The sequence below is a fragment of the Ambystoma mexicanum genome, chromosome 7q (assembly GCF_040938575.1).
Source record: "Ambystoma mexicanum isolate Mex_15411 chromosome 7q, UKY_AmexF1_1, whole genome shotgun sequence".
NCBI lineage: Eukaryota > Metazoa > Chordata > Amphibia > Caudata > Ambystomatidae > Ambystoma > Ambystoma mexicanum.
Genome location: NC_090941.1, coordinates 877,992,685 through 878,006,346, shown reverse-complemented (window position 1 = coordinate 878,006,346; position 13,662 = coordinate 877,992,685). Strand labels below are relative to the sequence as shown.

Below are 13,662 nucleotides of genomic sequence, written 5' to 3'. Positions count from 1 at the left end.
ATTTCTGCCTATGACTCGGATGGAGTATGAGCTGTCTGTGTTTATCGACACCTTGGTCATTCATACCCTATATATGTCCGATTGAACTTTAGGACATGCTCCTTCTAAACCTCCTTGATGTAGGTTAACAGGATTCTCACATAGACTGCTCCTCGTCTATATACCTTAAACTGTGATGCTCATCGTCTCTAAATAAATAATAAAAATACCCCAACCAACCCTCTGTTACTATTTCCCTATTATCACTCTTCCCCACTCAGTGTTTATTCATTTTGCTACCTCACACAGCCTATTCACTATTCGCGTTTTTGACTTCCGACCCTCGTGATCGGTTCCTCCTCAAACCAGCCGCTTCAGCCTTCAGTCCGCTCAGCTTCCTGTAGATGTCAGGAAGGGATCTGCTTGAAAACGAGGGACCCGTCCCACCTGTACTTGCAATTTTTTTTAACTGATGGCCACTATCTACAGGGAGCCTCACGTTCTTCCAGTTAAATGGCGGAGGTTGTCTGATATTTCTGGGACCCGAAAGCTTACTAGATCGATGGATTTTTTACCATCAGCTCTGCTACCACATTAACTGGTGTAGCCTACAGAGCCCTTTAAGACGAGGTAGCAGTACTTAGAGATGGAGGGAGATACAGTATATACTCAAATATTAATAATCAAACTGACTCAGGAAGTTGGCAAAGTGCATCTATTTTAATATCAATTCTCTAAAACAGGGAGTTACAACGAATATCAATGCGTACGCTCGATATTCACACTCAATGCAACACATTAATAAAAAGGTTATGTACTAAAAACTCGTCATTACTGACCCCAATCTACTTTGCAAACTACAAAGACCTACTTGGGACGGTGATAGGCTTACAGGGAACATCTAGGTATACGTTCCATACTTGTCAGGGAAGGTGATTGGGTCTCTAACATCAGGTGGGGCAACTAAGCCCTCCTCTAGTGCAGGTTTCTACGAACATCATCAGATACACGACGTCCCATTGGTTATACAAGCTATAGGGCATTCTATTACATGTCCCTCTATAATTGGTTGGCACCCTTGTATCCCTCTGTAATATTCTACATATTCAAGCAGCACGCAGGCTGGCACACAGGTGCTGGTGGGCTGGCCATAACCATAGCTTCGCATCAATTAGCCTGTCATCAATCATCACACTTGCAGTCAGCTAGTCAATTAAGGCTTTGAACTCGACCTTGGAAATGTTTTCTGTGCTGGAGAAAATGAGGGAGTATAGCATACTCTGTCTTCTTGGTTTCGATACAACTCATCCCACTGTCAATTTCCATCTGACCATGTGACTTCAGACCATGTTTTCGAGTCTTGCTGCATTTAAAATACTATTAAACGATGAACCTCTGACATCTTCAATGTTCTCACCCCTCAATCAAGATAGAAGTTTTGTTCTTTTCATACATTCTGTAATTGTTGTACGCACATTCAGGCCCATGATGGCCTTGACTTCTTGGTGTTGATCCAACCAAGCCTTTCTTTTATTCACCTCCGTGGTTAAGTTTTCGATTTCTAACTGTGACACACTGAAAAAGTCTTTCTGCTGATGGGATCTAGCTCTACTAAAGTGCATTGTGGAATCATCCATAGTCCTTATATTTCCTATATATAAACGTTGGCGCATCGCCGCAATCTGTTCACTGCATAGCTAGCCTTTAAGAATACTTTGTCTACTTGTGTTTCTGCTTCTGTACACACGCAAAATGACATGATAACTTCTTCATTATTTCTGTAGCATGAACATCTTCATCTCGAGCCCGAAATGTTGCTCATCTTTAACACTGCCTCCCTTAGACCTACAGAATGTCAAAGTTCTCTCATCTCTGCATCTCTTCTGGGCGTGTCAGCTCTGCTCCTCATGACGTCATCAATCTTCCCTTTTGCTCAGTTTTCACACTTCTTCTGTGATTTCATTCAAATGGCCATCATATTGTCGTGTATGCATGCATGGCTTTCTCAATGGGAATCTTACTTTCAGGATTCTCTTTGGTATAGGTATTCACACTCGTAATGCATGTGTCTCACATTCTGGCTCCCAACATATAGGCAGCATGGGGGAGGATCTTTGGATGGGGGTACTTGGCTCCACCTCTACATATCACAGCATCAACAGTGAAGCATATAGTAAATTATAATTAAAAGGAGAGGATTTTTTGTTGTTTTTACAAATATTGTCACCATTGGGTTGCGATTTGAAGGTGCCCTTGACCATAACCTAATTAAAAATGGCTTTGTAATGTCTGATCTGTGAAAGCCATAGCTACTTAAAAAGAATGTGTGAAGTGAAAGGAAGTTGAGACAACCTCATTCCATTCCAATTGAATCATAATTCCAACATAAAAAAATACCCTCCCCTCTCCCTTGACGTAGAACAGAGGTAAAAGGGCTTCAAACCAATGGTACCCCATTCCCAAAGAAAAGTAGGAGGAGTACTCATCCTTATATTAGAAAAGCACAAAATCATGTTCCCATCTTGGGAGGGTCTACTGACATCATGTCCATTCTAAATGAATACCACAGCTTTTTCAGACCCAAACCCGCAGAATGCTGAAGCATTTTTGCATGCATTTAAATCACATGCACTTATGCTCGAAAACCACATCCCCACTTTCACACAGAAGGGAGACAATTATTTCAACCTGGTTATGTCAATGGGCCTCATTACGACCCTTGCGGAAATGGAAAAATGATGGCGGAAATGCAATACCGCCATCGAACACCGCTCGTTGCGATCATGACCCGTCACCGTAAAGTACGATGCCATTAGCGACACCGCAGTGAACGGCAACGCTAACTGCACCAAGTACGCGCACGCGCGCCTTGCAAAACCGGAATCACCGCCATGGCGCAACGGTACGCGAATTCTGACCCTAGCGGACATGTACTGAACGCCATCAAGCACGTCGTAAAGTACCATTCCGCCATGGCGAGAAATACGGCAACGCGAACCAACCGTAAATGGCCCACTGAGTGCCTGTACTCCACTCCCTGGCCTCATTGCACAACTCCTGGCATGCGCAATGTACTCACACTATGCAACCAGTGAAATCCACAATTCACCCATGCATGCCAACGTAGAAAAGCATGCAGGGGCTCAAAGCGCCCCGTGAGTGGGCATCCATGTACGGCATGTCACCATAGCCGTACTGACGCAGCACAGGCATGTGAAGGTACAACACATCAAAATGAAAATCAAGAACACATGACACAAAACAACAGTAGTCCCCCATCGCTTGCCACCAGCGCAAGGCAACATCCACAACAGCATCCTGAGGGGGATTGCACCAGCCCTGTACTCATGCCAGTAAACAAACCAACCATCAGCAGAAGCATGTACCACACAAGTCGGCAGAGTGACTGAGCAGCCAGGCTCATCCCAAGAGGGGCCGATGGGAGCTGCAGGGCACAGATGGCATCAATACAGAAGCTATTCCAATGGACATGACCCCAGTCCCCCTCCAACAAACGCACGCAAACACAGTCACCTGTGACCAGCCACATTCTGAACAACCCATCATTCCACCAATCGACCTGGCTGACAGGCACCAGTCGGCCAAAAGCCAATCCCCCGCCCCTGAACAGCACATCATGTAAACAGTCACAATGGCAGCCTCTATCCGTGACCATACTGTGCTACGTAGGCAAACGCGGCCAGTACTGTACCACACAACTCAACTCAGAAGGCGGAACACAATGCAGATCATCACGCAATACATACCGCCACAAAGCGAAAATCGCCACATCACCTGCAAAGAACAACGCAACACGACAAATATCGGAATACAATTTAAATGCACATCCAAATGACAAAGGCCCCACAGCAATTTGCAAAATACCACCAAAACAACCATCATCACCGAGGGCTGCATCTGCAATAATTGACCGGCTTCCACTTGTGTGACGCCCTGTACCATCATGGCACACAGGGCTTACATCAACGTTCCAAAAGGCAACATGGAAGCGGCAAGAACCGCAGGTCCGTCCCATGAGGCAGGCACTAGTCGAGCTGAAAGGCCGAAATGTTGCACCTAGCCACCAGTACAGCGTAAGGGCATGTGGCCCATTGGCGATCGTCCCATATGATCGAAATGGTGCTCCACTGATTCACCCGAAGCTGCAGGAGTCGAGAGTAAAAACCATCTGGAGGAGTGGCGTAGAGATGGCATCTGCAATAGGGCAGGAGATACCTGTCACCCAAAAGAAACACAAATCAACCGATTGCATTACGGGACTCATGATGCATTACAATCTTCATTCAACACACCAAATCCACACCCATATGCATGCTAGCCCACTCCAAAGGAATATACACACCCCTAAATCAGTATCGAATCACAACGAAACCAATCGAGCTAAATACACCATTGGCAACGTCGGTTACTGTGCATGCGTCCGTCAAGATAGAACCCATGACATGGGATTAGTAACGTGCCTAGACACAAGTGTATGAAGGCGCGTCGAGACAGGGAGGATCCGACAAGGGCAGATAGACGTATGTCCCACTATGGCAGCCTTGCATCACATAACGCAGGGGAAGGGGAGTGAACCAAAAAACCCATGTACATGGCAGACCCTAAACGGATTCATCAGTCCATGCATCCACACATCATTCCCTCATCCCGCAATGAAAACGCATGAATATTCACTCACATAATATGTGAAACTTCCATCGCGTCTGTGCGTAATGCAGTCCGCCAAAAACCACTGTGCCCCTGGCCGGATCTGTAGTGTTGTGAAGCAAGATGGATTTGGGAACGTCCTGCCTCATCGTCCACTACGCTATTGCGCATCCCATTCAATTCATATCATTCATTGCCTGCTCGTTATGGGCCATGTCCCAAGGACATTCTACAATAGAACGTTACATTTCCAGCCAGACCTGTGGGCGTATCCACGCCGCTACTTCAAAACCCAAAATGCTGGCCTTCGAATTCCTCACTTGCAACATTACGTCGAAAAGGCTTCTGTGAACGCTTGCATTCACAATTACATCAATGTAGTGCGGCTGTGTGTCATGATGCTAACTGGCTGCAATCACAAATGGTACGCCACGCCCGTCGGTGAATTACGTTACTGTGCTGCATGAGGGTCGCCCATCGATCGAGCCCTACATACCACTGACTCTTCACAGGTATGTAAGCGGCTGCAATCATAGCATGTGTAACAATGGGAGCATAGCATGAAGATCAGTCAAAGTACATCACACTGCCATCGGGATTAGATACATGATTCAAATCCCAAGATGCCATGCGGCCAAATGCAGCCTTACGTGCGGGACGTGCTCGACCAGAAGGGATTGCATCTGCCACAGATTCATTCAATCAGCACAGGTGGAGGCCATACAGGCCGACAGCACATATATTGCAGACCCAAACCCCTCCCACAACCACTCCCACTCCAAAATGCTACCGGCAGGACTAGCGATGTTGGGCCTGGGGTACCAGATAGCACTGCAAGTGCTACAACTACAAGAAGACGACGAACAACAACAGGTACAACAACCGGGCGCACAGGGGAGACGGAGGAGAAGGAGGAGGAGGAGGGCAAGGCAGGGTCAGCAAGGCCCACAAGCACTGCCACTACCACCACGCAGGCGGCCCGCAATCCCACGCCTCCGAGCCGATCCGTTCAACCTCACTGCTGAGCAGATCCACACCCTCTACCGTTTGGACCGGGACACCATAATCGCCATTGTGGACATGACACATGCTGACCTCGTGAGCATGATAGATAGCCCAACCGCCATCCCACCCCTACTGAAGGTGGTGTCTGCACTCCACTTCCTGGCCACAGGCACCTACCAGCACACAGTGGGACAGTTGCATGGCATTTCACAGCCACTGTTCTCACGGACACTCTTCCAAGTGCACGATGCCCTCCTGAAGCACGCCGACGACCACATCACACTACCACGCACGTACCAGGAGATTACCAACGCTAAAGTGGGATTCCATGCACTTGGCGGCATCCCGGGTTGCATTGGTGCCATCGACTGCACCCATGTTGAATTGGTTGTCCCACATGCCATGGAGGTCCAGTACCGCAACCGGAAACAATTTCATTCAATCAATGTGCAAATGGTGTGTGACTCCAACAAGATATTTACGCATTGTTGTGCCAGATTTCCAGGATCTACCCATGATTCTATGGTCCTGAGGAACACAAGAATACCACGCTACATGGAGCGACACGCAGGGCACAGATCCTGGCTACTCGGTGAGTCTCATTCCATGCATGACATCGTGGCCCATTTGATGCGTCAATGACCTTGCAGGGGGGGGGGGGCTACTTAGCACTATCATTCCACTGACACCCTTTATTCGTCTCATACAGGTGATGCCGGGTATCCACTGAAGAGATGGCTCCTTACACCAATCCGGAACCCACAGAACGAGCATGAGGAGGACTACAACCATGCCCACTCACGTACCCGTGTGGTCATTGAACAGGCATTCGGCCTACTGAAGGCTCGTTTCCGCAGCCTCAGCAGGTCTGGCGGGGCACTCATATACAGCCATGAGAAGGTTTCTAAGATGGTCATGGCATGTGTCATGCTGCACAACATGTGCGTACGTAGAAATGTGCCCATGCCCCCTGACGCTGTACTGCATGCACCTGAAGATGATGATGATGATGAGGGTGGGGATGTGGAGGCACCTCAAGGAGTCCATGAGGCACAGGATGCACGTGCAATCCGACAGAGCATCATAGATGCATGCTTCTAGCAACCACGCATGGTGCCTATTACACGGAAAGGGGACCTGTGGCACTGTGTGTGTGTAGTACAGGCACATTGTGGACTGTACGCCTATGAAGGCCTCGTACGCAAATATCAATGTCCACACATGTCATTGGATGATAATGAGGTGCTGTATTGTTAATGTGATTTGATTTATACACCCTATGGACCCGCCACCCAGTGAAGCCCAACACACCCCCTCCACCCTACTACCTCCCCCCCCAACACCAGTGTCCAAATATGCATGCTGTCCGTGGGTAGACGCTATTGCAAGCCCCCTCTACGGGTATCAGGGGCACCCCTGCCCGTGGAGCGCAGGTTCCTGCCAGATCTGCGTTGGGGGCTGCCCTGGACGGAACTTGCCACGGATGAGGTCTCTGCCTGCTCGCGTCCATGCATGTCTCTGAGGGTTTGTGAGAGCTCCGAGAGCACACGGCGCACAGCAGCAAGTTCAGCACAAACGTCTTTGGACGTCGCATGCAGTTCCCCCCTCAGGCTCTCGGTGCTTTTCTCCATTTGTGCTCTCAGGCTCTCGGTGCTTTTCTCCATTTGTGCTCTCAGGCTCTCGGTGCTTCTCTCCATTTCTCCCCTGAGGCTCTCACTACTTTTCTCTATTTGTGCCCTGAGTGTCTCGGTGGATGTTTCCATGGCTGCCCTGGAACCCCCGCATTCATTTGCATGGTCCTTGAGTAGCGTGGACGCTTCCTGCTGTTGCTCGATCAGCAGGTCGAGGGACTGTTGCCTCTGCTGGGCCATGGACATTTGCGGTGGTGTGACAGGGGGGCTGCTCAACACATGTTGCCTTGGCACAGGACTTGTGGGGGTTGGCCAGTCGTCGTCTTCAGGGTGCCCCTGCGTGGTTTCGTCATGGTGTAGGGGATGGAACATGCAGGGGGATTGGGAAAGGTCATGGATGGTACCTACGTCGCCAGCACTGTTTTCCGTGTCGGAGCATGCTGGCATGACAGCTGTGTCACCTATGGTGCTGCTACCACCAGAGGCAGTGCCATCAGATACGTTCTTTGGGGGGACCTGTGGTGCTGGGGTTGTGGACTTGCTGGCTGCTGGGGTGCCTGTTGCAGTCCCCTCCAGTGTGCTGCCACTTGATTCCTGCTGCTGCCGTGTCTTGATCCTTGCACCTGAGGTGGAGGCTCTTGGGACGTTGGTCCTGGCCCTCTTTGCAGGCGTGCTGGTAGGGGTGTCCTGCAGCTCGTCGTTGGTATCGGACCCTGTGGTGGAGTAAAGAGGGGCGAGCGTTAGTTATGGGTCTGTCGGATTTGGAATGGCAACGTATCAAATGCATTGGGGTGGTACATGAGGCTGATTTGGGACTGGGCCTTGGAGGTGGTCTCATTTTCGTGTGGATTGAGGATGCATTCATTTGGCTGCCTGCAGTTAGGGGGTGCATGCTGCACATGTAGGGGTTGTTTATGGCTTCTTGATTGATTTGTTTGTTCATTCTGACTTTTAGAGGGCGCTGTCAGGGCTAAGTATGTATTGCACTATGGGGTCACATGGTACTGCACATGTTCGTGGTTTGTGGATTTCGCATTGTTTCTCTTGGCCAACCTACCTGATTCTCCGGATGTCGGCACTCCTTTCTCCATCCCTCCGACTCCCTCTATGCTCTCCATTCCTATGGTGGAGGCGCAGATTTCCTCCCAGGGGGTCAACTTGATGGGCGACTCTGAACCCCCCCCGGTAGCTGTGGCGATGTTCCTGTTCGCAGAAAGTATGCTGCGTACGCGGATCCGCACGTCGTCCCACCGCTTGCGACATTGCTGTGGCGTGCGGGGTGTTGTCCCCACCGCACTTACGCGCTGTGCCACCAGGGCCCATATGGCCTTCTTGTTGGCAAGGGCCGTCCTGGTCATTTGACTGGAGAAGACGACGGCGGAATTTTCCAGTAGGGTCTCGGTGAGCACGGTCAGTTCCTCTCGGGAGAAGTGTACCTGCCGCTTGCGGTCACACGCTTTCTTGGCTACCTTTCCCATATTTATTTTTTTAACTGGGGTTGCTAACGGGTTGGGATGTGTGTCAGGGTCGGATTTTTTATGGTTGTGTTGGGATTCGGTTTTTATAGTTGTGCGGCGTGCTGTTTCCCGTTCCGGCCACATGCTTTTACTTCCGTTTCCGTATATTTACGGTGGCCGTAATTTGCGGTGCACGCTCGTTACGGTGACCGCTCATTACGGTGACCGCTAAGATGGGTGGCGGTATTGCACCTGGTGCAGCGTACGGCGGCGGTAAGGGCCGTTTTGGGGTCATTTCCGCCATCGCAGCCTTTCGGATTCCGCCATGGCGTAATGCTCGTGCCCGATGGGTCGTGATTGGCCGCACTTTGCTCCTTCGTGCAATGGCGGAAACGCTATTTACGCTGTTGCGGTCCGGTCAGTCACTTTCCGCCAGGGTCGTAATGAGGGCCAATGTCAGTAATGGTGTTTTAATATGCTGCTATGCAATATCATGTGAAATGAATTTTTTGAATTGAAGAGAATACTCTAATACTCTACCTGATTAGCGCAATTTTATCATTAAAAGATAAAGATCAGGAAATATGCAATATTGATTTAAGGAGTGCTTGTGTGTATGCCACCTCATAGCAAAATTGTCACAGGTAGGCCTATTCTAATTGTGTATATATTTTCTCATATCCATGTATTTGGTTGTGGTGATGTCCCCTGCACAAAGTAAGGGAAAAATCATTGACTTCATTTTGTTAAAATACATTTCAGTTTTGATTACTAACAGCCTGTTGCTTGTCCCAAAATGATGGGGCGGGACTGTATACCAGGGAGTGTTAAATTAGTGATATTCACTGAGTGAAGGGAGCATACCTTAATAAATATCTTTGACTTTTTAATTGGAGATAGCAGCAATATTAAGGTCTCACTGTATTAATTGTCATGGTGAAGTCATGCAGTTTATATTCACACCCACCACTCAAATGTTATGAATGACAGCAACAACAAGGGAGCATTCTGGTATTGGCACTGGTGTGTGTGGCTCTTCAAATAGATCAATGTGGTTAAAGTTCTGTCTCTGTCCTTGCCCACAATTACATGGTATTTTTCCCCTTTTGCCCTGAAGGTGTAAGAGGGTTTGAAATGCCACAGTTCATTCATATTGTCTGATCATTTTAGACCATGTACAGTTTTAGCTGTAGAGGTCTAGGTAGAATTGTAATAGCTTATGAAAGACATATCCTCCTACCATGTTTGTTAGTATCATTGTGATAGATACCTGATACCAGTTTATATTTTAGTGCTTAGAGGCACATTGCTATGCTCAATAAAGTTATAACAGCTTAAATAAGGAAAATAGATTCCTATACAAATATTCAACAATTCAAATGCAAACACAGAGGGATGCGTTTTTGGGTTCGCATTAATTTAACCATTTAGCTAATTGAAAGTGGCAAGGTGCTTAACAGGTCAACATATGAAAGATATACATGTAATTTAGTTGTGATAGTGGTATGCATTTCAAACATCCACATGCAAATATAGAGAAAGGCTACTGAATAGCGTGCCAGACTGCAATAGCATGACTCATATTGTGTTTATTCTAGCAGCTAGAATTATATAGCATACTAAGGACTATTGTCACAAGAAGGCTTGGACCTGAGATGGCAAGATATAGTAGGAGCCATATTCCATAGGATTGTTGGTACATGAACTCTGAGAATATTGTTATGGATATGGATGTCTGTTTTATGGATGTCTGGAGGAATTTTAGGTGTCACAAGTCTTGTTACATTTGTTATTTATTCCCGTAGAACATAGGCTGCAGGGGTGAGGGACTCTAGTGTTACGGGCTGATGGAAGATGACCTAATGGGTGTTAGGTTGGAAGGGGATTTTCAGTTGAGATCCCCTGTTCTGCCCTTAAATATGGGTTGATGTTGGAACCAGAGAGAGACAAAGGGTTGTATGTCTTATGCTTTTATTTTAATGTCATAGCTTATGATGTATGATGCTATATTCCATGCTGACATTGGCTTGCGATCCAGTAACTGACTTGTGTTACATCCAGTCAGTAGATTCTATTTTAAGTGGATAATGTTTTAGTGGGAACTCATAAAAGCTAGTGAAATTATGGTTTGTGAATATGTAAATAAAGTTGGTTTATTTTATACAAACTGCGGCTGATTTTTGCATGACGGGAAGAAAGTTATACCTGAGAGGGCTGAGGCCATTTTGAAAACAGCAAAACAACATGATAAATCGCATGCAGCAATTTTTGGGACTGTGTAATTATGTGAGGGCATGGGTATGTGATTATAGTTCATACATAAGGACATTATTGAAGGCACTGAAAAAGGCTCAAGCAAGGCAGGAAAAGATTATATGGACTGAGGAAATGGAGGAAGGGTTTGACGAGTTGAAAAAGGCAATTTGCACAGCTCCAGTTTTCGGGATTCCTAATTATTCTGAGGAGTTCTTCTTGTTTTCGCACACAAATGGAAAAGTCATGACGGCAGTACTCACACAGAGAACTATGTTGGGGTACAAGCCTTTACAATATTACAGTGGGATTTTGGACCGAGTAATATGGGGTCACTTCCCCTGCGAACAATCTTTGGCAGCCACCGCGTTCACTATTGAGAAGTCTTCCTGCATAGTAATGGGGTGTTCTATGACAATGTTTGTTGAGAATGCATTATTTGATGTTTTGGAGAAACCTAAGGGTACACTGACGTCTCAAAGAGCTTCTGCTTTTAAAGGGCTGGGTCAGCTACCTCAGTTCAGATATATTCCCTGTTTTATACAGCAAAGCGAATACAAATAAAGCATTCATGTACTTATTTAAATGTAATCTACATCATCTTTAAGTACCATGACAAAAGGATGTAACTCACCCTAGCCAAAGGAAATATCCTATTCTCTTTCTGTGAATAACAATATCAGATCCCTTGCACTCAGACAATGTTGTGTTTTTTACATGCAATAAAATCCCATTAAACATTAAATATAGTGGGAATCACATCTGTATTTTACACAAAATACCAACATTTTCAGTAAGGAATGAGAGTCCCCTAGTGGAAATGAATCTCCCAATTCCCTTGCACCCCAGGGATATGGGGCTATGAATCGAGGGTGCTTTGCTACTTATGTTAGGAAGCTTTCCATACTCAATTTGAAATATAACTTTTACAGCACCTAGTCAAAAAGGGCACTCATGCGTTTTCAAAAGAACTCCAAGTCAGGCGGTCCTCCCTCTTGGAAAGAAAGTCTGCTCCAGGTTAAGATGGCATCTAGATTTGGCACTCATCTAGTACAGACATGTGTTATTGTTCCCTGCTGTGTAGCCTTTGATTCCAAAGTCAGAATGTTATTCCCTGTGCGTTCCTTCTGTTTAAAATGTTCCCATGCGTATGTCACACTATTTGATTGGTCAAATCTTTCCACTGATTTTCCCTATAGTCAGACACTTCTATAGAACACACGCCCCAATCTTCATTGGCTCATTATAATTTCTTTGTATGTGAAAAGGTAAAAGGTGGGGGTTCAAACCGCTCTTAATATTATTAATTGCAAAATGTAATTGTATCTTAATTTTTCTTGTAACAGCCTGCCACACCAATGCTATATGGATTTCTGTAACCCCGGCCCATATGCGCACCTGTATGTCATATGTATTCATAAAGTTATGGTTATTAATAATTCTATACAGTTTGAATACATTTTGAAAATTCAAATGTATACTGCTCAGATAGAGGAGGATACTGTGGTCACAACATACCTGCTACGCTCACCTGGTATCCACGGGGACGCCACTCAGCACTGTTTGGTTGTCAGAACCTTCTCCACGATAGTGTCTTTGGAGGAAGTCTAGCCTGAAAACACAGGAGTGCTGGGTTCAAGACTGGCCGACTCAGGTAAGTATCCTCCCACCACTCCTTTGGCTTCAGCCCTTAGGCCCTCTCCTCACCTTGTTGCGGTATTAGGCGTGATCTCCGTCCTGTCTTCTTAGCAGCGGCGCGTAGTCTTCAGTGGGCGTGGGCGACTGAGTTACTTCACTGGCACGTGCCCGTTCAAGTGTCTTTAAGGCAGGTCTTATTGCAGCAGTTTTTTTATAGCGCTGTTTGTTCTTGCCTGCCTTTCTTTTGTGATTAATAATGTCCTTTTTTTCTCCTTAGGCGTGCGGGAGATTCGGCGTGGCGTACTGGTTGGTTTGAGCACCGCCGGAAAATGATGGCACGAGATGTGCGCTGTAATGCGGTAAGTAATGCGCTATGCGCTGCGCTGCTTTTCTTGCCTTTGCTAACCTGTGTCTCCTCTCTTCCATACGGGTTGTGGTCCTTCTCCAGCGAGTGTGGAACTCCGGAGCGATGCCGGCCGGGAGGTGACAAGCCAGGTAAGCTTCTTATGATGTTCGTGGCTTAAGCAATGCCGAAGTATGCCTTTTCTAATGTTGTCTTTCTCCTTTTCCTTTTCAGGTTGCTTTGTTCCGGTAGGTATGCGGTGCCCAGAAGAAGCTGTTCACTGGAGAGCAGATTACAGGATGGTGATTGCAGGTAAGATTCTATTAATGATGTTCCTTTTGTCTCCTCTGCAGACTCATTGCTCTGAGGCTCGCGGGTATCACAGGACACAGTGAGCGCTACGTTGCAGTCTGCAAAGTAATGTGAAGTGTGCTCTGTTGATTTGGTGTGGTTTAAATAGCCTCCCAACAAAGTGGTCCAGGTAAAGTCGTCCGCAGCCACCACACCCAAAACACTATACCACATAGCTTAGTTCTTAGGAACCAAGCTATTCGAATGCCTCCATGTTAACTGCAGGCCCAATGAAAGTAGTCCCCCTTCAAACATGTTCTCCACAATGAATATGACCCTGGCACCAGAGGCGCCAGGACTGACTCCAAGAGAGTCTTGGGAGTGGATGCAAGGCCTC

General features: G+C 47.0%; 1 protein-coding gene across 1 annotated transcript in view; it reads left to right on the top strand.

The window, feature by feature from the left end:
* The window catches only part of LOC138528089 (uncharacterized), an 840,778-nt gene that overhangs the window by 586,466 nt on the left and 240,650 nt on the right, over positions 1–13,662 (top strand). The window contains exons 11-13 of the mRNA XM_069639536.1: positions 12,340–12,368; positions 12,909–12,990; positions 13,209–13,222. Coding sequence (XP_069495637.1) covers positions 12,340–12,368; positions 12,909–12,990; positions 13,209–13,222 — 125 coding nt within the window. The remainder of the gene's footprint in view (positions 1–12,339; positions 12,369–12,908; positions 12,991–13,208; positions 13,223–13,662) is intronic.